This window comes from Furipterus horrens, unplaced genomic scaffold (assembly GCF_987537825.1).
Source record: "Furipterus horrens unplaced genomic scaffold, mFurHor1.1.pri manual_scaffold_6, whole genome shotgun sequence".
NCBI lineage: Eukaryota > Metazoa > Chordata > Mammalia > Chiroptera > Furipteridae > Furipterus > Furipterus horrens.
Genome location: NW_028327176.1, coordinates 143,762,845 through 143,788,995, shown reverse-complemented (window position 1 = coordinate 143,788,995; position 26,151 = coordinate 143,762,845). Strand labels below are relative to the sequence as shown.

General features: G+C 32.1%; 1 protein-coding gene across 1 annotated transcript in view; it reads right to left on the bottom strand.

Moving 5' to 3' along the window:
* Nucleotides 1-26,151, bottom strand: part of GRIK2 (glutamate ionotropic receptor kainate type subunit 2) — a 432,031-nt gene that overhangs the window by 225,372 nt on the left and 180,508 nt on the right. Inside the window, exons 9-11 of the mRNA XM_090280821.1 lie at nucleotides 19,770-19,913; nucleotides 17,224-17,331; nucleotides 4,933-5,046 (exon numbers count right to left, since the gene is read on the bottom strand). Coding sequence (XP_090136947.1) covers nucleotides 4,933-5,046; nucleotides 17,224-17,331; nucleotides 19,770-19,913 — 366 coding nt within the window. The remainder of the gene's footprint in view (nucleotides 1-4,932; nucleotides 5,047-17,223; nucleotides 17,332-19,769; nucleotides 19,914-26,151) is intronic.

Here is a 26,151-nt window from a genome sequence, read left to right as displayed (position 1 = left end):
CAATGGCTGATTTGAAGCCCTGGAAATCTGTTTTAGTTGGTATTATGGGAGAAGCTGCAGAACCATTGAGGGGATGATTAGGTCACTTCTGACTTTTGTCCTGTGATTCTTTCCTTTGTCCTTGAGAGGTTGCTCTCAGATAAGCCTCCAGTAACTGTGGGCTGCTGACAATAAAGCTTTGCAAGCCGAAGCAAGTAAACTCACTACTGAAATACACAGCCTGCCAGGCAGTACTAAGGAAATACAAAATAAGACTAAGTTACAGATGGGAACACATTTGTTAAATTCATTGAGTAACCTAGAAGAGAAAACCTCCTTGAGAGTATGTGATTTTTATGAAAAAAAGTAAACAAATTCATAGCAATTTACACACTGAAGTGCTACTAGTTGTCAACAGAAAGAATACATGCAGTGACATTTAAGTACATGTAATCTTCAGGTGGACAAAAACCAATTATTACACAGAAGCAGCAAAGTGAGAAGCACTCAACATAGTTAGACAAGTCTGGAAAATCTATTGAAAGCCAATAATACAGAGGAAAATAGGCATTCCTTAAATTAACTTAAATAAGTATTCAGTCACCTGATACTACCCCCAGCTAATGAAGTCATAGCAGTAAAGAATATAGGATAAGATAATAAACTGAAAATACAGTGCACATCATTCCTCAAAAGCTGTCTGTAACTAATTCAGAATTAGTATTTTTGCTATTATTTTGGCAATTTGGACTGAATAATCTCTATGCAATACATGAAATCATCATAAATGAAAACAGGATTCTAAGGTCGATATTTTTAGTTCTATTAATAAGAATAAACACAAGAGGCAAGGGGTTTTAAGAACAATTGAACTTGAAATTTGAAAGCCAGAGTTGTAATATATAGAATATTAGAAGGCACAAGTAGACCTGAGCTTTAGGTCTACATTTGCAGGTGAAATTACAAAAATTTCCAAATCATATTCAAAACTAAAAAAAATATGAGCATTTAAAAATTGTTTAGGTCTTTCTAAAATGAACTCATTCCCTGTTATAAATATATACCACACCCAGACCCTATATTGTATGGGTTGTATATTGTATTGTATGGGTTGTTGTTGAAGGGGATGAGAAGAACTCTCACTATTTTGATTGCCCATAACAACCTGAGATTATGGTTTGAAGAGGCTGAAATAAAACTGAGTGCAAAATTGGGAAAGGAGAGAAATGAGAGGCCCAAGATATTCAAGCAAGAGGAGCCTAAACCCTGCCTTTGAATATGGGTATATTTAGATATTTGGGAACACACCCATAACACCATTACAGTGCTTTAGCATATGTGAGATTTATGAATGAGAAACATTGCTTTAGGTGACTAATTCCCAATGAAGATGTTACTGTAGTCATAAATTATAGTTGTTAGACTTTTCCATGGTGGACCACTAGGACTTTCATCTTAGAGTAGCGGTGTTCAAGTTGGCTACACAGATTGGCTAAAAACCGCTACTCTATTTTCTAGCTGTGTGACCATAAGTACTTTACTCAGGCATTCTGGACATCAGTTTTCTTACCTGTAAAATAATATTAAAAATGGTATGTACCTCAAAAGATTATGATGATAATGAAATGAATAAATTCATGAGTAATGCTTTGAACAATATCTAGCAGATAGTAGGCATGCAAAAAAAAAAAAAGTCTGCTTGTTTGTTTGTTTGTTTGTTATAGACAATATTCATAAAATTAAATCTGATGAATCAGGGAAGCAGAGCAAAGCACTAGTCCAAGTCATGGTATTCTTTCAATTTTGAAAAATTTCCAAGATATTTCTTACTTTAGAGCCCTTGATGAGAATACTCCTTTCCCCTTTCTTTACCTTGCTAATTCCTTCTCAGACTTCAAGTATCAGCTGTCTCCTCTTCCACAATAAGGCCTAAACTGACTTTTCCCTTCACTTCTGACCAAAGTATAACTCAACATCATCTTGTAAAAAAGGGCATCTCTCCATTTTTCTTTCTCTTTTATCTTAATCACAAGGGTGTGTGTGTAATTCTTTCTATAATCCTTACCATTCTCTAAGCTCCATCAGAAAAAGAACATGTCTATTTTGTTAATCAATCAAATATGGCTTTTAGCACAATGCCTGGTATATCATCATCATTCAATATATGGTTGTTAAATAAAATAATGAATCAATACAAATAAAAATAAATACATGAATAAATTCATGAGAAATTAAGCTGATTATTATTGGTACAGTGATAATGCTATATTCTAGAACACTTCACTGTTTATTTAAAGACACTATAAGAAAAGTGCTGAACAAGAAGCATAACTGAACTTCTCTTTGCAGACATACCATTATTCATAACACAGCCAGAATCTCCTGAGATTTTCCAAGAGAGAAAATAACAAAATAACCATAACATAAATCAAATGATCATAACCTTATTATAATATCAATTAAATACCAATGAATTATATCAAACTTAACACATAAATAAGGTAAATGATTTCTTCAAAACTGTTCATTTATAGATCGAGGTTACTTTGTGATCAGAGTATTCAGAAAACATTTTTTTAACTAAGTGACATAAAAACAAATAAAGTATCTTTGCTTTTTATTAAGTATCAGGGTCTCTTAGAAACCAGAAGTGACATATTCTAAAGTATTAAATTTATTAAATTATAAACTTAGCGTAGGGTCCACAGTTGATTTTACATCTTGGTCATACAGAGTAATGACCTGAGACATTCTCAATAATTGCTATAGATCAGAATAACTGGTGGAACTTTAAAAAATAAAGAAGTCCAAGGTCAAAAGCCCAGAAATACTGTTTCAAAAAGTATAAAGTAAGTTTTGAGAAGCAGTACCTTTTTAAAAGCTTCATGTCTGGCTCTGACATAACTCTAATATTAAATAACACTTGTTTATTTTAGATATAAAATTTTTTATTGTTGAGAAAAGTCTGGATAGTTCTTATAAAAGAATCCTTAGTAATTAAGCAAGATTGAAAATTATGTGTACTCTTAATCACCTGCTTTGTTTGGACAAGAGGTTTTCAATAACCTAAGCTCTTGAAAAACATTTAAATATAGTCATTTGGAAGTTGCTCAGTTCCTCTAATTTTCCATTTAATTAAATACCATTTATTTAATTTAATTTGACAAATATTTATTGAGTGCTGACTGTGCCCAAGGCACTTTCTTCTGACATTGTTGGATTTTTTTTTAAAGTGTATAATTTGATCACTGGCCTTGTACGGATTCATGTCAAATGGAGAGAGATATTTTCTAAAATAAAATTAAAAGCATGACAAGTTCCATGAGAGAGTATACATAAAGTATATGTATCATGTACCCACACACACACAGACACACCGATAAGTGCTATAGTATCTCAGAAATAGAAACATATTGCAGATGAAGGCAGGAGAGCTAATCCAATTATGGTGGCAGGCTCAATGGTTAAAACACAGAGATCCTGAAAAGGCAGTAATGGGGAATGAGGATAGAAAGGTGGAAGAAGACAAGACTGTCTAAGGTTTTGAACACCAGAGACAAAATGTTGGAGCCTTTTTAAAGTTTAGTATGAATACAATAAAGACTTGTAAACAATGAAGCAGGATAATTACAGAATTAGAACTTTAAGGTGGAGGGTGGGGTGCATTGCAACAGGGGAAGGCTGTCGGCAGAAGGGACAGCTAGCTGGTTATTGCAAAGGTTTTAGCAGGAAGCAATGAGATCCAGGACTTACTGGCAGAAAAAGGATATACTAACATCCTGTAAAAATATTCCAACTGAAGAATAGGGCTGATTAATTGATGGGTATGAGAGCTACCTTTGTAAAGAGAGGAAGATAAATAATTAAGTAAAAGAGAACCTAGGGCATTTGGATATGATACATAAAGAGCACGTATTCGCTAAGATTCTTAGCAAGAGAGTGCTTTAAAGAAACCTCATTAACTTCCATCACTGTCATTTCATGATTAGCAGCTTTATTTCATTATCAAGAATCTTTAACCCAAACTGTTTTATCTAGACATGCCTAGAGATCTGACACCCCTTGTTGTTAGTAAAAGGACAAGATTATAAATTCTTCCTAGCTTGATTATCCTCCATAAATCAGATTTAAAAGTTATATAAATGCTAAAAGTGCATGGTTATTTGTTCTGGACATTAATCACACATTCTTATTGAGTATCTGGAGAGATGCAATAACTAGCATTGATAAGATTATGCTGTAGGTAAAATTATTGATTAAATAATACAAGCACTCCTTGCTTATCCTAAAACTAAAACTCCCACTTGCAAATGACATTCTAGGCATAAGTATTAGTGTGTTATCTAATAAAAGTTTATCATTACAAGAGAGAAAAAATATCTGTTATCAGTATTAATTTAATTCTATTGGTGGTAAAAAATTATGTTACTAGTTAAAAAACACTTATTTGATTTCATTATGGAGGTTGGTAAAAGAGATTCTTCATGATAAAAACAATTAAGTTGAAAACAAGGTTAAAATTATTATAGAAAAATACTAAAAATTAAATGGCATGCCCTCTGTAATAATTTACAGGAAATGAAATCAGAAGCAATGTTTACATGCAGTTTCTTACATAACTATATTGATACAGCTGCATGTCTGTATTTTTTATGTATTAACATTGATGATTATTGAACAGTAACTAATTATTGAGAAGTGTGAAGATCTCCAGTAATATGTAAAGCTATATTAAGTCTAAGCAGTCTAAACATTAATATAATATATATCACTGAAGACTAACAAAATAAAACTGTGACTAAATTAACATTGAGTTCTGTTATATGGGAATTGCTAATACTGTAAAATACATTGCATTCTGTTCATTACTGTTCCAATTACAATGTTCTTTTTTTTTTCCACATTCATGTTTATCTTATTTTATCTAAAAAGAATGGAAAAACAAAAACTTACCAAAATGGTGGTGACAATCAAAGAACGATTAGATAAGGAATCGGTGATGTTAGCTGGCTTTCCCTTTTGACTTTCTGTCATGTTCAGGCCACTGGCGGGATCCCAAGTTCCAATCTAAAAAATAGCATATTGTCCTTGTAAATTGTCCATCAGGTGCCTAGGGAGGAGCACTGCCAGAGAAAAGTTAAGACTGCTAACACTTATTATTCACCTCTGCTGCATTACCCGCTGTTGTTAAAATAAAGAAGTAAAGGCTGCTTGTTTTAAGCATGATTCACTGCTCTGTGAAGTGTGTCCAGTGAACTGTGACATTAAAGAACAACATGATCCAGTGCATTTCTGCAGTCGGTGTGGGAGCTTCATTTTCCATTCAAACCTCCATTCACTGAGATAAACCACATTTGATGATACCTTGATAGCTGGCTAGGACTCATTAATAGTGCATACCTTTTACTGTAATGAATCTATCTCACACTCTCATTATAAAGATAACGTGCTATATTACATGAATAGAGCTAAAAGACAGAGTGAAACCTGAGGATGCAGTATAAATTCATCAGTAAAGGTAGGTTTAAGAGAGCCATTGATCAATCAGTATTCTGCGTAACCCCCAGAATTACATTTGGAGCTTTGAAACATACACTTTTGCAGCTTTCAAAATATTCAGAGAAAAGAAATTACATTACAATCTCATCTGTTTAACTTATTCCAATAGTTCCACCTATAGTCCATTTAATATGTATTTAATTTAACTAATATCCTGTGATAGATTAGGACATATACTCTGTGTTCAGACATTTTATACCCACTGACCACAACCTGTGGAATGACACAGAAATGGCTCTGGGAGACACATATAAACACAGGGTGCCACTAAATGCATAGATTAGATGGATGGTTTGCATGCACTTCATTATTGCACCATCATATAATCATCATCACTAAAGAAAAAATAGAGGCAAAAGAAGATGAAAAGTCAGAAGTTGTAGTAGTTCTTTTACCTACCCTTTTAAACCTGGAGTTATCATAAGTCACTATATATCATGACATTGATATAGCAGATAATATTTATCCTAAATATATTAATGAGGTTTTCATCAGCATAACATTTTCCAAATCAAATATTATTGTCCTTTTATTTTCTTTATATTTCATTATATTTACTTTTTAATCTAGTTTCCATTTTCCTAGTTTTCCTATAACCTTTTAAGATGTTTAATTAGAAAATCACAGAAGTGGAATGAGAATAATAAGTATGTCATTCTAATACTTGTGTAAGTGCAAACCCTAATATATTTTTTCAAGAATATATTTAACTATACTGGGAACTCAATGTAAATGACTTTTAGTGATATCTAAAAAATTATCTTGCCATATATTCTCATTGCAGTTATTTTTTGTCTTACCATGAAAAACTATGCATTTCTGATGTTTGGGTCAAGAAAGAAAAAAGTCAAATAATAAAGTGAGAGAGAAAAAGGCTGATTCAGTATTATTCCAACGTAATTTACCTACAGGCCAAGTAACTGTACTTAAGACTATAACTACCATAATGTCATAAACACATTCAGGGTCAGTAATGAAAAGCATTCAGGTGCCAGATTTGATAACACTAATTTTGAAGTGGAAAGCCATAAGCCAATAGAATTTCCAAGCAAGAGTATGCAGTTTTTAAATCTCATAGAATCTCAAGGCAGAATAGTAATTAAAAGCCACATCATGACCCTGCTCTACTTACAGAGCTGTGTGCCTTGGGGTTCCATGTTCCCAGAGCAGGTGCTCTTTCAAGTTCCCAGCAAGGCATCGCCAGAGCTAGGAGAGGCCCTGCTGGTGATTTGGGTGAGGAAGGACAGCAGGGATGTAAACCCTGGCATGCCTGCTGATCTGCTGAAAGTGTTTCAAATTCAAACTCATCAAAAGCACTCTGTTGGCTAAACAAGACATCTGCAGATCATATTTTGCAGTGACTGACACTTTTCTGTCCCTACTCTGTAATTAGTACCTATGATGCATTTGCTTCCTTGGATGATTTTTCCCTCGCCATTGGCTAAGTAGCCAGATTTTTCACATGTGTAATTCTATCCTCGAAAACATTGGCAAACATCGTTTGTCCACTGTTGTCCGCCTAATGACACGATTAAACTTAATGAATAGATTTTTCAATTTTCTTACCAAATCATTAAAACAAAATATTGCCCATTTAACTTACTATTGTCCTCCATGACCACTTTTATATAAAAATTCAGCTAAATGTTTACTCATCTCAATACGTTTAGTTTTAATCTCAGTTGTTTTTCTAGTAGTAGTAGGATGGAGGGGTTCTGGTTCACAGTATGTGGATCTATAATTTCCTATAATCACAAATATTCAGCATTTCCTTTTGTAAAACTCAGGTTTTAAGAAGAATGTTATGAAGTTTCAAAAACTTCAGTGGCATGAAATTTTAAATCAAATAAAAGTTTGTGTGATCGCTCGATTTTAAGTCTCCTGAAACTGTGTGATTCAAAACTGCCTGTTGACTGAGAAACTTGTCACGGGCGGGTTTTTTTATTTGTTTTGTTTTAATCTCCAAGAACCACTCATCAAGTCAAAATAATCTTATTTCTTTTAATGTATTTTTAGAATCACAATTTTTCATTATCATTTAATAAAGCATTTTCAGTTCTAAAATGGAATAAAATACCTAAACACTCTTGAACTCAGAAAGATATTTTAAGTAGAGTGACTATATATCTTGGTTTACGTGGATATTTCAAGTTTAAAATTGTTTTCCTAGTATAAATACTTGTAACACACTCTTGTACAATTTAAAAAGTCATAGTTTGGAAAACAAATTATAATATAATGTATCCCAATTATAAGAACCAAGGATCTAAGTAATATAAAAGTGTTTTAAAAACCATAAAGAACAATAGAAAACATGGCAATATTCATTTTTTATCAAATTCTATGCTCTCAATGGTTTTTAAAATAAATTTGCTGTTCTTCATAATAAAGTATGTAAATTGTCAAATTACAACATATACAAAAGATATGAAAAGAACAACTTAAACTTTGAACCTATGCATATACCCAAGTCAATCATAGCTAAAGCTTGAAAGCGTGAGTGTTCTTTGCATGATTTGCATCATAGCCTCGTAGTTAATGGCCCAGACTATGGAGGGGTTATCAGATTGCCTCAATCCCATTACCATCAGTTTACTTGGGCATATTAGTTCTCTGTGCCTCAATTTCCTCATCTATAAATGGGAAAATAGTATTATCTACCCCATAGAGCTTTTATAAGGATTAAATTAAATAGTCAATACAATGTATTGTATAGCCTATTTATAAGTAGGCTATATATTAATTCAATTAGATATATCCTCATATACATTAATATGAGCATTTTCATATGGCATTAAATTAATGAATTCATAATTTTAATGATTATATAAAATGAACCTCATATGAATGTTACATGATTCTATCTTCATATTTGAAAATATTTTTATTGCATTTGTATAGAAAACAAAATTGGTTAAATAAATACATACTGACTCTTGGCCTTCTTTCAGAGCACTGTTAGGTCTTATACATTTTTTCTAATGTTTAATATTGCTAAAAAGACAAAGAACAGCCTAATATGTGTTCCTTTATCGGTACATATTTTTCTTGAAAGCATCTAGTATTCTCTATATAAAAGTCTCAAAGAGAAAGAGAGAGGTTCTTCTTCTATTATATTTGCCATAGGTATAATTTATTTCTCCATTTTCTGAAGGGGGATTGTATTGCAGTTATAATTTTCATGAATTATTTGTGTTGTCATGTTTTCTATAAATCTCATAGTCTTCATATGGAATATTTTCTGACATTTCACTACCCTTAAACATGTGCCTTGATCACTTTTTCAAATTTTGGGAAAAGCAGTCCCTTCTTTTTAACAGCAATGGGTAGAACAACTTATGTATGCTTTCAACACAAAAGTATCTCATTACACTATAATTGTAATCCTTTTTTTACTTCTGTCTAGTTAAAACTTAAATCTCTTGAGGGTAGAGACTGGCTTCCTCCTCCTTTAATTCCGAGGCCTTTGAATATATATAGGACATACTAGGGGCATTATATGTGAAGGCTCTAAATACATTTGTTAAACAAACAAATAAATGTATTTTAAACTTAGAAACACCTTTTTTGCTTTGAATTAAAATTACATTTTATTTTTCTTATTCTCATGTGTTAGACTATAACTACCTTGAAGAAAGACAATAGATACCCAATGAATATTAACTGAATTAAAGAATGTGTGAATGACTGGAGTGAGTGAATTACTACATCATGAAAATTTTCAGATTTTTTAAGTTATTAACTTCCTAAAACTATTTATTCATTCATTCTTTCCTTTTGCAAATATTGAATATATGCATATACTATGGGTCTATTCTTTTATATTTATGTTTTCTTTACCATGTTATGTTATTCATGTTTTGTTCAAGCTCTATCTTAATATCATATTTAAATTTTGGGAGTATTATGCCACATATTTTTGTTCTTTATTTGCACTTTTCCCAAGGTGTATTTTATATATATGTTAATATAAATATTTCATAAGACTTTTATATAAATATTTTAGGGTTTATTTTTTATATTTCTCAGGAATGTTTTCTGATAACTATGTTTTCTCTGTTTTATTTTTTGTGTAGAAAAAATATTTGTTTTCAGAATAATTTTAAAATTAAGTGTCTAATTAATTAGTCAGTAATTTATGTATTTATATTTGTTTTCAACAGATTTCTCAGTATAAACTTCCTTTCTTTTATAATTAGTGTTACTTCTTGATGTCCAAAGAATATTTCTCCTTCTTCTTCTGAGGTACATAATTGCTTAACACCTCATCTGTAATTAGTATCATATAGTCTCTTCTAAATGTGTGAGCAAAATCAGTGGGACATATTCCTTATTTTTTGAAAAAATGCAGAAATAATCTGTTTGATATGTATACCAAAAAACTTTCAAGAGTAGGGACAAAATAAACATTCCTAGCTAAGTTTAAAAGTATTAGTTATAACTAAAGTAAAGCTCATTGAAAGTTAAGAACAATTAACATAAATTATTTGCTAAAGCTGGCAGGATAGGTTATATCAAAATTCAACACTGTCTTATTGACATTTAATAACAACATATCCAACCGATGTTGGGGAATGAGAAAAAAGCAGTGCAGTTTATCATTATAGAAGAATGTAAGAAAAAAAAATATATATATATATATATGAATCCCTTGATTATACATCTTTGACTTAATGTCAGACAAATATATTTGTCTTGAGCAAAGAGCATAAGTGGTACTTTTCCAAAAAAAGCCTCTGTGGTGATTATGAGAGACCACAGTATGCATTATAATTAAAACAGTCTTTATCATAAGGTGTGAAGTCTATATCTAAAGTAAATTCACTTAAAACTAAATCTTCTCAATAATTAGTTACCTCTAACCACGTGCCCCGTAAAGTGTAGTTTTTCTTGAATAATATTTACCATTCCTTTCAGAAGGAAGGGCATCCATAATAGAACTGTTTGAGGGTATTGGAAAGAGGAGATAAGTATTCTCTCCAATTGACTGAACATACACTGGTAGAGTGTATATTTTTCTATTAATTAGTGTGCCCATTCTTCATGGATAATTTCCAAACTCATGTTTCTCAAGCCTATGTATATATAAATAGCAAGAATTTGTTCAGCACAGTAGTTATCTTGCTAAGTGTTGCAGGCAAATTAGGGACTTTTTTTTTTTTCACTTACTTTAACCTTTCCAATGTTGAATTTTTAAATAAAAAGTGAAGACAGTTACTTGCATTACTTTCTAATAATAGTACTGTCTAATGACAATAATAATATACATACCTCTATTGGGCTATTAACAGGAAATTAGTTTTTAAAAACTGGTACCTGACCACTCAAAGATAACATGAAACATTTTATAGCAATGTGTGTGTGCTGCTTGACATTTCAGAAAAGTCAGAGTAAAGAACAATTAATTGAGAAATAAACCACCTTCAGTTCTTAATGAGGATGGTGCCAAGTACCCTTCAGCCAATCACTTTCTTAAAACTATCTATTCACCAGTTTCCAAGGGTCTAGAACTTCATTTGAAAACCATTAAGTGCTAATATAAGTAAATCATCATATCACAAATAGAGATGACTAATCTAAACATAAGTTTCCCACCTTTTAAGATTTTTATTTTTCTGGAGGGCAAAGTCAACTTTAAACATATTATAGTGTTAAAAGACAGGTGAAAATTTTGGTGTTTTAAATAAAATTTTAATAAATAAATTAACTGTTCTCAAATATAACAATATGATATCATTCAATTAAAGACCAGTTTTTCAAAGGGTAAAAATGTAGTTCAGAGTTACCTTGATATCAAACAAATGCATTACAGTTATGTTTAGTATATGTACATGTTTAATTCAATTTCAGTAGTTGAAAGAAAAAAATCAATAGTTTGTATTTTCTGTTGGATGAAAAAATAATTGTGTGCCCTCAAATAAGGTAATACTATTGATTTCTAAATGTAAATAGTACCTGTAAATAGTTTTCTTAAACATTTTACCATCTGAAGGTTAAAAATGATCAATCAAAATAATAACTATAAATAACTAACACACAACCAAAATAGGTCAGTAGCTATGAGGAAACGCATATAATAAATTCTACTAATAGTTTGACAAATTAAATGGTTAACATCTCCAAAGAAAGATACTGGGCTTGGATTCCGCCCAGGATGCATTTCTGCTTTTTAAGAAGCAAACAACTCATTTCTGAATGATTGGAAGATTACTATTACCATTGGCAGTGCCTTCCTACATGGAGGCAAAACAAATCTCAGTTCCTGGGAAAGTTGGGGGGTGGCATTGTTGCCAGGGAAACCAGAGTATATATATGACATGCCATCAACAAGTGGAAGATAAAAACTTCACATCTAAAAATCTATCAAAGAAATAGTTTTCACCTAACTAGTGTGCATCCTCAGTTTTAAATTAATTTTGAAGTCTGTAAATTCCATTAAGAAACCTTTTTCATAAGGGAGTTAATAAGTACAGGATTCTACAGGCAAGTGAAAGGTCAATAGCAAAGATTTCTAAGAAAATTACCACTTCTTCTTAAAAATATACAAAAATTCTTCAACAAGCACTTTGAAACATGCTCTGAACCTGGAATTCAGGAAGGCAGGGTTTCAGTAATTCTCACCCCCTCCATACATTATCAAAATATTTAAGTTTTCAACAAGATGCCTGTGGATTGCTGTTATCAGTCTGTACTAGTGAGTAGTAATGCAGAAGTGAATATTCAGGAAATAAAAATGTTAAAAGTTGGAATGAAGTTTCATTTTAAAATAAATACAATAAACAAACTATTTTTACAAGGTTACTTTATTTTATTTTATCTTTATTTTATTTTATTTTATTTATCTGTTAGAGAGAGGGGAAAGGAAAAAGAGAGGGAGAGAAACATCAATGTGCAGTTGCCTCTCTCGCGCCCCCAACTGGGGATCTGGTGTGCAACCTAATCATGTGCCCTGACTGGGAATCGAACCAGTGACACTTGGTTCGCAGCCAGGGCTCATACACTTACACTTTTAAAGTTTTGCAAATATGAGTTACTTTGCTTTATATTATTTATTTGAAGTCTTGGTAGAAAATGACAAATATTCCATCAGATAGAATGTTTTGAGATTTTCCCTAAGCATACACAAATTAGATGCTGATTTTATCATAAAAGCATGATGAGGCAAACACATGGGGTAATTGTTCATAGTCCTAAACCCCAGGCTTTTAGCAGCATGCCTGGCAAGAGAAATGTATCTCTTTCATCCTTATCTCTTTAAAAATAAATATAATATTAATATAAAAACAATTTTAATAAGTACTTATTAGACCTTTTCTTTGTCTAAGAGACAAAAATCTATTCTTTAATTTTTATTTTAACATAAATGTCACATGAAAGAGAATATCAGAAAAATAACCAGAACTGACAGTAAATGTTGATGCTAGAGAGGGAGAAGAGGTACACAAAATGATTTTAGTTTAATATCTCTACTCAGAAGCAAATATCTTGTAGTACAATAAAAATCCATTTGAAAACTAACAAAGTGAAATAGTAAGATACTGATTTTTTTTTTTCTTGGAAAGCATTGATGGTGTACATAGTGATAGCAGAGGGTATTCAATAAGAAAATTCAATATGTGGCAGAATTCAGCAATTTTATTATTTCATTGTCGTTTCTTAGAAGAAATTTTTTTAAGTGTAAGTGGTTCTTTTTCCCCAAAATGTCCTATAATAGCTCATCTTGCAATGGAAATGTACCACTATTACATAGTGTCATTAACTCAGTTCAAATATATTTTATGTAAAATCCTTTCAGCTGGTTTTGCTCTAAACAAAATCCTTTTGAGTTATATTTAAGAACTTTCTGGACATTTTTAAGTATGTTATGCCATGATTCATGTGTCTTCTTCCAACTGAAGCTGGATTTTCCTAACCACTTATCTAAGCTTCAGAGTTAAGTAAGTAAGGTTAAACCACTTTCAATGGTAAATCTGACCCTACTTTCACATTTTGAAGACAGTACCAAAGCTAAATAAAAAATCATCTTTTTGTCAAATATGAGGACAATTACATGTCCTCAATTTTTCTCTTTATTATTTTTTTCTATTTTTCCCTCTCCTTCCACGTGACTCCCAAATAATTCTGTTAAAAGACTGAATATACAACTAGACAATGCTCAGACCATGTAAGATAAAGAACTTTGGCCCAGAATCTCTGGAGAAAACATTTTCTATAGCCAAACTGCAATCTACAACCTCTCCAGCAATCTGCCCAGAACAATTAATATTTGTTTAGTAACTGCTAGCTCTCCTCTCCCTTTTTATGTCACTCATGATCTAGCAGAGGTCAAATATGCCCTCCAACCAATCACCCAAGATGCCCCACTTCTAGTTAGCCTGCTTACACCTTTCTCAGAGTACCCCCGAGGTATTCTCTTTTTCCTACTATAAAGCTTTTCCACTCTCCTGCCTGCCCTTGAATCTCTGCCACATGCAAGTGATGGTGGCTGGCTCCCTTGCAAGCTCTGAATAATAACTTCTGTTTGTTCTAATTGATTGTCTTTTATTTCTACACCGTACATTTAAAAGAAGAAAAGAAGTTATAAATATAATGATGATTTTTACTCTTTGGTATAATATTGGAGTGTTGGAAAGTATTACATTACACCATGTAGGGAAGCAGATTTATGATTGGTGTGATGTGACTCCCTGTAAGCTCAGACTTCAGCGCTGCCTTCTGCACTGTAAAATCCTTTCCCCCTGTTGTCTCGACCCACCAGGCCAGCCTAATGACTGCTTAACTGCTAGATTTCTCTGTTCCAACTCTGCAGGTATGAAGCAAAGCTGGGAAAAAAACACTGGACTATGAGAAAGTAACTTTGCAGGCACCACGTGAGTAAGCATTCCATGTGAAGTATCTCTTATGATTTGCATAGTGACTCTCATTCACTCAACAGTTAATAAATATTTCTTGAGGTTATAGTTTGTGCCAGTTTGGTAGGCCTTGAATATATAAACAGTTAGGAAGAGGACATTTTTTTTCCCCATTTAACAGGACATGTATTCCTGCTGGGAACACAGATTTTTTTTTTTAATGTATATTTAAATACATGACTATACATTACAGTAAGTTCCAGAAGGGAAAGCTATAGTACACTCTGAGAAACTCATATTTGGTAGGGACTTTGGGGATGCCTATCTAAGGCAATATAGTATTCAAGTTGGGCCACCCAGGTGAGTAAGAGTAAGCCAGGCAGAGGAGCATTCCAGACTGGGAAACTGTATTGCTGAGTAATAGAAAACTTTAAACTTGTGAGAAAATGAGAAGGAAAAAAAAAGTCAGTGTAGCTGGAGCATAGAAAACATCTGAGAGGATGCAGAGAGTTCAGAGGGGAGGCAGAAAATGAATTGTAAATGGAAGGGTTTAAATAGACAAATGACAGATCAATGTGCTTTTACAGATATTGGCTGTTGGCTATGGTTTGGGGAATGGATCACAAGGAGGGGAAGGACAGAGAGGCTTGTTGGGGCTCTAATGTAGGTGTCCAGGGGAAGGTCCCCTAGCTATGATTCCACTAATGAGTGTGGAGAGAAATTGATGGGTTCTAAATATATTTTGAAAGTAGAGTAGATGCTACGGTCTTTGAACTGGCCAGAAGAATTCAAGATGGGTAACCCACTTATTCTGATTTTCCTTTTCTGATTGTTAGCACCAGGTACCAGACTCTTAAATGAAGACTGTTGTTCTATTTATGACCTGAGGTAGACAAAGTCACATATTGTTTTTTTCGCTTTATTCTCCCTACTCTGTTCCACAGAGGTACTTCCACAGCCATGGGAGCTTCTTTGGACAGATGTGTCTGGCTGTGTATGTGGTATTAGTGACTCTTCTCAGACCATGGCTAACTGAGCTCAGTTCCAACCAAGGTCCCTGCTGAGATAAGAGTGGAAAAGATTCACAATGATCTATGGGCACTATCTAAGTGAACAGGATGTGCCCATAGTAAAATATTAACCCCAAGTTCATTTCTCTGAACATGTCCAGTCTCTCTTTTTGTCATAAACACAATCTGTTTCTTCCTGGTTTACCTGTTCCACAGTTATAAACATCAAAAACATGGTCTTTCTTCTTCTTAACTGTTTCAATTCTAAGATTTATATTTCAGAAAATGATCAAAAATATATCATTTAATGATGTGCAAACAAGATATCTTTTTAAAGCACTTATTACTGCTCAATCCATTATTATAATTTTATGTGTCAACTTATTATTGGCAGGTTTCCTTCACTAGAATGTAATCTTATAATGGCACAATATAGATGTTCACTGCATATTTCTTGGAGAATTAATTAAATAAATGAAGTGTGCTGGTCAAAGATGATCAAGACAAAACGAGGAAAAGGCAGTAATGAGAAGAAGTAAGGATAAAGTCAGCATTTCACACATTTTCTTTGTTGAGTTTTTTTCACCCAGTCGTAAGATAGAACTGGGGATAGTAAAAATTCTTAGTCTCAATCCCTATAAGATATTTCTGGGTTCTTTTAAAGATCATGATATCCTCACTTCAGCGTGTCTAAGAGAGTCCTTTGGACTCTAATTTTTTGACATGAGGAATTTGGCATAGAGAAGTTAGGCAGAGGATGAAATCCATGCATTTGTTATAGAACTAGAATTGTAATTTAAGCCTCCTGAATCACCATATATCAACCCTTCCAAACTGAGAGCTCTATCAAGGTAGGAACTCTCTTTTCATCTATAGACTGGTAAATATACTTTACAGGAAAAATTAAAGTAAACTCAACAAGACTTATTAGTGCTCATGAGGCAAATACTGCTATTGCCCATGATGTAGCTGAAGATCTTCTGTTTTAGAGGGATTTAAAAAATCTGTCCATAAATAATAAATGGCAGTGCAAGGATTCTCACCTAAATTCTTCTGAATTGAGTTCTTGATCTCTTAGCCATTCTACTAAATTAAAAAAAAAAAAAATGAGTACCTTTTTCTACTTAACAGTACTTGACTTGTACTGACTCAAAGTCAAGTCTGCCACAATGGCATTTCCAAAACATTTACATTATTCTTAAGATTTGACTAAATTAAAATCCCACCTCTGTCTTTTAGGTGATGACTTCATATACTAATTTTTGCAGATATTAAAAACATTTGATGTGAAGTCTTCCAATACCCTCTTTCTCTAACTTGTCTTTACCCATTCTCAATCCCTTTTGTCTTCTGAGGAGACTTGTGTTAGTTTCTTTCTAATGTTAATTTATCCCACTAATTTGGTCTCCAGTCTTTGATCACTACCTGTATTATTGTCTCCTCCCACCTTTGCTACCTGGCTTCTCCATTACTTTTTAAAAACATAGTCCCAATGCTCTACTATTCTTTGAATTAATAAGGTTGCTGAAAGTTCAGTTAATGCCTTCTGTCACTATTTATTCATTTCTAACTTTCACTCTCAGAATAGTTTTAAATTCATGGCTTTATACTAAAATTATTCCAAACTACATCTCCCCAAACAACCCACTGGCCTCCAGGCTATTCTCTATTTAAACTCTCATTTATACTAATTCATTGTAACTATATCTGCATGATGTTTAATGTATGACTCAAATCTAGCATTTTAGCTCTATTTCCCACTTCTGTATGTATATGTGTTACATTTAGTAATGAAAAGTAAATGAGCTGAATGCCTATAGTACCTTTTCCAACCCTTCTTCTTTGAGGCTGATCACATCCAAATCAAAATCTGTTCGTAAGCCATTGGTTTTGTTGAAAGTTATTCTGCCTGTGAGACCTTCCCAATGTGCCTATGGGAAAAGAGAAAAAAGTGGAAAAAATAGATTAGTAAATAAGTAAAAAAGGAGGAGATAAAACACTTTTCCACAAGAAAAGGAAAACATTTTCATTACTACTCATAAACTTACATTGCTATAAGAATTTTAAAATAACAAATCTCTTTTAGCAGAATGAAAATAATGTCACTATGTAGAGGAAATGTTGAATATCTCACTGAAGATTACAAATAGAATTATTATTATAAAATACCACTCCTAAATTAATATTAATGTGAAAATAAACTTATTTTATTACTATGAAAAAAAACCTTTGTTGTACAACTTTGATTATGTACTTTTTCCCTTAGAATAATTAACTGATTACCTTAGTTTCTCTTAAATGAGATGAGAGTAATGCATCAAAAGTACTTCACATAAACTTAGAGGTCCTGTAACAGGAGTTCCCCATGTAGAAGAAAATATATATAACAATCTACTTAATGTGTTCACTCCCTCAAAAGTGAGCAAAGGTAAGCAAATATATATATATATATATATGAAGTTTTCCCATTCTGCTGCCTAAATTGCCAAAAATAGGTGTTTTACATAATTTGTCATTTGGAAATAACTTGGAAAAATTGTTACATATGAAAAAATTTTAAAATGTAACATATTCAGATGTATACACTATTAAGGAATAAGGACTGCAAATAGATGTTATCATTACTATATTTTTTGTTCTTCATGTGTTTCTAAGGTACTTATGGGTAGGTATTCTAAAATAGTTTTAGGTTAATAAATTACAAATAAAGTTGAAAATTATAATGCATATCTATATGCATATTGCAACATGTTATCAAAGAGCTTAAACATGTATTAATTGGTCTCTATTAAGGAAGAAAAATTATTTTTAATCCAACTTCTTCCAAATAAAGTAATTTCAGATAATTAACATACATTCATGTCAGTATAAAAATAAACAATATGATCAAGAAATACGGGAGTAGAAGTGTATAATAGAAAAAAAAATCTGGGATAAAGACAGCATAAGAAAATTTATATCAGGTGAAATTATACAACTAAAAAAAATTCAATCACAAATTCAATCCTGAACTTCATACCAACCAGAATAAACAAAATACAATGAAGAAAATATGACAAAAAAAAGATATGCAGGGTCCATACTTTAAGACATAACAACCACCCAGGAGAAGCACAGCTTTTTCTGGTACTGAGACCTGAGAGAAATGTCTCCTTTTGGTCCTCAGAAGAGGGATACTATGATTTAGTGGACAAGATCCTCAATAATACTCTATAGTAAACATAACAGTGAGGTTCATGCAACTGCTTTTTAGAAAGCTGTTAGACACGTGCCTCAATACCCAAGTGCTGCATTCAGAAAAAGTAGTTCTTCAGCTAGCCGAACCTGTGCACAATGTTTGCAGTTTTCTGATGCAGTTCTAAGTCAGAAGTAAATGTATAATGTAGAACAATAAATGAAATGTATATTCTTCAGGAATAATCATTTCACCTATCTGAGAGTTCTATAAAAATTCAACAAGAAAAATTCAGATATTTTTTCAAAGAGCCGGAGATTCTTAATTATAATCCTATTTGCACTTTTACTTCCAAGATGAATAATTTATTATAAGATGAACTGATGATTTCTTGTAAGCCATTAATAAAAATTTTTATATGACAATAACACCTGTGATTTTTCATAGCAAAGATTAAATTTTCATAAACTTTTATATAAATACCCCTATTTTAATAAAATGAAAAGTATCCTAAGCTGACAAAGAAATTTATTTCATGATAGGAAGAACAGAAAAAGAAATGTGTGTGTGTGTGTGATTTTTAAGATTTTCCCTTTTCTTTCTCAGTATGTACATAGTCTATAACTATAAGAGATACAATAAAAATATTACATGGCCATAACTATAGTTGTATTATGAAGTAATATGAAGTACTTTGCACTTTTATAAACCCATGTTTATGCTAACTGTTAAAATAATTAAAATAACTAGATATTTAAGAAGCATAGACCTGAAAAACAATTCTTTAAGATTTACAACATGGATATAATTTAGTGTAGTGTAAATGGCATGATGTTAAAATTCATTACATATTTTGTTGCCTAAAATATAAGCAAGCATTATTTTAAAATCATATTTTACATAAATAAAAAACAACACACATACAGAGGCAGGAAAGTGAAACTAACTGTCATAAATCATAGGTCACAGATTTTCATCTGTTTACATATTTATAGATTTTTTGAAGGATGTTGATTTATTTATTATGTAATGTTTTTCCTATTTTGTTTGATATTATTAAGCAACAAAGGGGGAAGAGAGAAGGCTTAATTTAAAAGATAAAAGGTCACCTGTTAAGAAAACTACAATAACCTCAATGCATACAGCTTGAGGGCAAAAGAGACAGGGGACGGACGTGTGCACCTCCTGACTCACCTCTTTAATTAGGCTCATAAAGCGGGTCCCAAAGCGCCAGGGTTTGTGTCGATTACACTGTAAGGAACTGACTGTCATCTGCGGGAACTGTTGAACGCCCACAGACACTACGTGCACAGCATCATACATCAGAGCAGCATCGGTCTGAAAGCCAAGAAAAAAAAAGAAACATGGAGTCAATAAAACATGCGAAATTCATGTTAATGGTTGGAATTAAAGAGAATGAAGGGGTGAGAGAAATATATGCCCACAAAACAGTATCTCCACAAGCTTTGGTTCTCTTAAGATATTGTGATCAAATTTTTACTTCAGCTTCATCAGGACATTTGGCTAACCTACCTTTCCTGAAGTAATAACCCAATTTCCTATCTCTGTTGAAGTAAGAAATGTGTGAAGATGTTTGTTATTTCATCTTGTTACTACCTCTTGTTACTACCACTGCCTCTATCTTACTTTCTCACCTCACACACAGACACACACACATACACATACACACACACACATGCATGTACTGAATGCAATTGCTAACACTTTGAATGGCTACATAAATTACATATTGCATATAAAAATAAATCAATAAATTATTTCCTTGTGTAGGAAGAAAAAGAGATTTGATAGGAGATTCACCTAAAAATGTAAAAAATAAATCCTGATCTTTTAATTCATTTTCTTCAAAAGATTCAATCTCAGGATATGAATGTCAACATATTTATTAATCCCTTTTCAAGAAACTAAGTTTAATCCCCTCCACTGTTTTCTTTTCCAAAATTTCCATCTGAATGAAAGTTCATTTTTGCTTCTCAAGTAAAATGAGTATGAATTCTACTATGTTTTCACCTGTTCAAATAACTGACCACTTTAGAGGCTGATGGTTTAAAAAAAATGTTTATAAGTCATAACAAACCACAGGCTCAGTGACTGTGAATGCTGTGTGAAATGGACCCTCACATTGTATTTGGATCTATGCCAGGTTCACTACCTACATAAGAGGGCCATGCTGACAGTGCAGGCAGCAATGAACTTTGGGCCATCTGCTTGGCATGCCTGGGAATAAAAGCATATATTTCCTCTTCTCATTCACACAATTAGTGAACTGTGAAATGAATTCCAAAATGAATAGGAACCCTGTAGATTATAGCGCTTGCCACAATACAATACAGAATGAGTACACACGGTAGCTTTTATGCAAATAGATCCTAAGGAGCTCTACCACATAAAATGGAAGACAGCTAAAGAGCACAATGCAATGACAGACCATCCTGATAATATAATTTTATAGTTCATAAATCTTTGAGGAATATAGCTCAGTTTCATAAACTTCATTTTGTAAATAACAGCTGACAATTTTCACATATTCTGATGGCTGCATAGTGGAAACTAAAATAGAGAAAGGGATTGACTGATACAGACATGTGTCTGGAGCCTGAGGTTGAGACTGATATTTGTCTTTGGCCTGAGTTAACATTCAGAAGATGTATTTCATATATTACACAGGTGATCATTAAAATAGTTACTAAGATATGAAATACACATTTGATTTCAAAACAAAACACTTGTTCAAAAATTATTGTTAAAATAATAGAAAAACGAACACTTTCAAACACTACTAAATGAAATATAAAGGACATTTTGCAACCTGCACCACAAGGGACATTAAAAAAAATCCATGTTCTCTTTAACCCAATGATTGCTCTAAGAAACTCATACATAAGAACAAAGCCTGCATACATTATTTATTTTTAATTACAGATAAAGGGGGAAACCTGCTGAATGTTCAAAATATAAAGAATCACTATAAAATGTTATATATTCATTAAAAATCATGTTTTGAAAAATGAGACTGAAATTTCCATGTTATATGCTAAATGTAAAAATGGACTATAGAGAACTGTATTTCCAGCATTAACCTTTATATACATCTTTATAAGTACTTGACATGGGCTATTTAACTTATTTAATTCTCATAATAATGATTTAATAAAAACACTACTGTTGTTCCTATTTTACAAATAACAAAACCAAGGTTAAGTCACACAGTTAAGAAGTGAGAGAGGCCCAGATTCAAATGGCCTCTGCTCTTGGCTAGTGTTCTTAACTACCTTATTGCATGTTGTATGAATAACAACCACCAAAAATTTTTTAAAATAATAAAATAAGAAATCAAAGAGAAGAAAATACATTAAAATGATACCAATGATTACTCTTGGAATTAGTAATGACTAGAATTTTAATTTTTCTTTTTCTTAGATTTTTACAGTTTTTAAAGATGGAAGGTTACCCTAATGTAATTATCTCCAAAATGAAAACTTTTATTTGTTTCCATAAAATAAGCAGAAGAACAAAAACAATGACATACCCACTATCCTATCATGATTTACTGACTTATAAACTTATTAAAATAAAAATAACAGAAAAAAAATTTGCTTAATTCAGAATTTGAAAAATCATTTTTGGGATACAGTTTCAGTTTCAAGATCAGTGGACACACTAGTTGATAATAAAAATGTATGAGAACTGTGATTTTAAGTGTAATTATAGCAGGAATACTATATTTGTTAATCTACAGGTTGGGGCAAAAGTAGGTTTACAGTTGTTTGTGTGGAAAATAATGCAACGATTAATAAATAAAAATATAAAGATAAACTATTTTGTATACTTACAACTGTAAACCTACTTTTGCCTAACTCTGTGTAAGTTAAGTACTAGAGAAACAGTTTAGTTAAAAAGTATGGGTCAACTTACTTCTTGAATTCCCACTTTAAAATGTGTTGATTTATGACAGAGCAAAAAATATAACTTCTGAAACTTTTCTTTATATATTTTCATCAGTTTAGAGCGCTATTTTTCCATCCTACTTTAAAAGTTGTTTTATGTAATGAAATGGGCCCATTTTCCATTTAAATCTGATATCCTGTCAGACTTACCTTTACTTTCACCTTTGCAAAACTATACATATGCAAATTCTTCCACCTTTGAAAACTGTGAGAAATTAGTTTTTCAAAAATATTTATCTTATTTTCACAAAAAGCATATGATTAAAATGTTTCTTATATTAGTCATAATATTAATTAACATTTGTTGAGTATTTACTATGTGTGAGACATTCTCCTTAAATCATTTCCTTTACCTCCCATAACCATCATCCAGTTGGAAATTCATTGAATTTATACCTACTAGGAAATTGAAGCAGAGAACCTTGAGTAACTGGCGTAAGATAATATCATTATAGATGGGAATTTGGATTTGAATCCAGACAATCTATCCAGAGGACATATCCTTCCCTCTAGTTTTTTGTTCAGTGCTTTACACTTAATGAAGCAAAATAGTTCAAATTATTTTGAAGTTATAAAATATAAGAAATACCAATAAGTACTTGAATGCACTAATCTGTATATTTGATAAGCAATAAATATTCACATAATAAAAATGTACTGCAAAGTATGAAAAGGCATAGATTGTGGAAAATTGATAAAAATAAATTCACACAAAAATGAAATACATCAATGTATGGGGTTGGATCAACAACAGGTTAATTAGGAAGTCAGTAATGTTAACCAGGAACAAATTCATGAAAGGAGTAGATTTCCTCTATATAGCTACTGCTCAGATTTTCAAAAGGCAGAGTATCTTTCAAGATCAGGCTTAAAGGTCCTCTCTTACTCCCAGCTCTAAATCATAGAGATTGATTGAACTGTTCTTGCTAAGTCTTTCAAACTCTCATATTGAATCTGTAATCCTTTGCCTTGACTCTTCTCTCAGTGGAAAATAGGAAAAAAGAAGGGATAGAACAGAAGATGAGAAAAAGAGACATACAGGTTAATTACTTTGTCATCATTTTTATACTACTATTAAGTTACAAGCTTACTTTATGCCTCACAAACATGTTATTTTCCTAACAAGCATTTTCAGAAAGACCATATGGTTTAGAAGGTTAGCAGGGTTAAAGTAATTTTCTCAAAGGTCTTCTCACCTTGAGAAACAAGACTCAGAAAACAAACTCGAGCAAAACTTAGGTCTTGGACCTACCACACAAGGTATCATAACAAGAGTCTGGCAGAAATAAGACTCAAACAAGACTCATACGAGGCCTATTTCTTAGAACCACAGTCTGTCCTATCATTACCGTGTCCTAAAGCCACATTCCCACTGAGACTATGAGAAACAAAGGAGGAAAAACTAATGGCAGCATTTCTCATATTTCTGGAGGCTCTGCTGAATACCAGACAATTATGTTCCTAGGATCCATAGAGACTAAGTATGTCTCTGAGCTGATATTCAAATAAAAGTTCATTTGGCTCCCAAGTCAGATATTTTTCTTTATACATCATAGCTACCTCTAAAGAAAGTTTCAAGGTTAAACATAATTGTAAATGAGTCAATTAAATGAAAATGAAAAATGTGTACAATTTGACTATTAAGATCCATATGAGGGGGTGAGATAAAGTTGTAGCCATTCACATCCTAAACTACAAAGACAAAAGCTAAGCAGAGGGAAAAAATCAGCAGTGAAGACAAAACAATCTGTCCTATTTTCTCTCTTTCAAGTACAATTATTCATTTATATATAAATAGATTACACTTATTGGAAAGCTAGGCTATCTGTTCACCCTGGGAATACAGCCCAGAAGAAAGTGTGACTAGACAGGTACAGACAGAGCTAAGTGCAGACCTCCATGCTTCAAAGCTGGGTCAAGCATCTATCGATAGCAGTTGGAGCTCCCATAAGAGCCTATGTCAGACTAGATTGGAGTTGGAACTTCACTTTTTTTTCTAAAATAAGTTAGTTAACCTAAAAAGAATGTTTGTCAGTCAAAAACTAGTTTTGCAAACCTTTAAAATTGCGCAATACTGTCCTACACACTTCAGTAAATTTGTAGTGATCTTTCTAAACATTGGCTTAAAAGATGATGAAAGGTGCCTTTGCATACAGGTTAATTATGCATTAACCCTCTCACTTATTGCTTGGTTTATTTTATACCTAATCTAATTACTTTTAGCATGGAGTGTGGAAGAGTGACAAATGCTAATATCTAAGGCTGAGCTATTGCCACAGAAATTGGTTTAGTCACCGGGTGCCATTTCATCCATCTCAGAGAACCTCATGTATGATGAGATTTGAAAGTATGGGAAGAACAGTGAAATATGCTTAGATTTCTTTTATGCTCTGAAAAATTCCACCACATGTTTTAAATGATTGAAGAATCAGAGAGAGCAGATGCTCTCAGTAGTTTCAAATTACTACTGTTTAATATTTTTTATTTTGTGTGCATAATTGAAACATTTCTCAATATATAAAAATAGGAATAATACTGGGTGCTGTGAAGAGTTAAAATATTTCTATGTACTTAGATTTAATTGAAAAAAGGATCTAGTAGTAAGTAATAAATACCAACTATGTGCATGTTGAGTGCATATGTTCTTTCTGTTTCTGATCACTATAATCATGATCATTAAATATCTTCTTTCTAAGGTTCTAAGATAGATGTTCTAGGAATTACAAAAAATTAAAACAGCTATATCTGCATGAAGCAAATAGAAATGAACAATTATGAACTACATACAATCATAGAAGGAAACACTAGTATGTAAAATCTCTCAGGTATACTAAAGTCTTCTCTCAGCAAAAAGCTATCAAAATTATTTATTTTTATTTCCAATGATGGGACATTCTTTTGGAATGCTCTGTCTCCCCAGGAATATTGCTTTTGGGGCTTTTACTGAATTTTGACTGAGGGAACTTGAAACATAGCCTTTTCAATTTATTTTCTCTCTTATGACAGGCAGTTACATTTGTGGCAATGTCATTATTCTAAAGCACTCTGTGCATATTTGGGCTCTTATCCTGGGCTCCAAACACTCATAGTGTTAAATGCAATAATTTGTATTTAACTGTAATCACTCTGAAGTGTTGTGATATAGTTTATATCTTGATTGTAGTGATGGTTATATCAGTGTATATGCATGTCAAAACAAAATTGTACAATTTAAATTTAAGAAGCTTATAACATGTCATATTTACTTCACTATAACTATCAGAAAATCTAATCATGCATTTCTCAGGGAAGATGATTCATAGATTTTATTTTATTCTAGAAACATGCCAAACTAAGCATCATTGATCTGTATCTTCTTTATTCATTGCATATTCTAGTTTGAATACAACTGCTTATATTGTCTCACTTTTTATCTTCCTTTCTAGATCACTAGCACCTTTTGGATAATAATCATACCTATCTTTGTAATATCCCACACAATATTCCATACATTGTCTTACCCATAGTATCTGTATAAAAGCATTTTTTCAAAGAATTGATGAATTAAATCAAAAAGTTCACTTAAACTGTAAAAGGAATGGGTATTACAAAGTTCTAAATAACAGTCA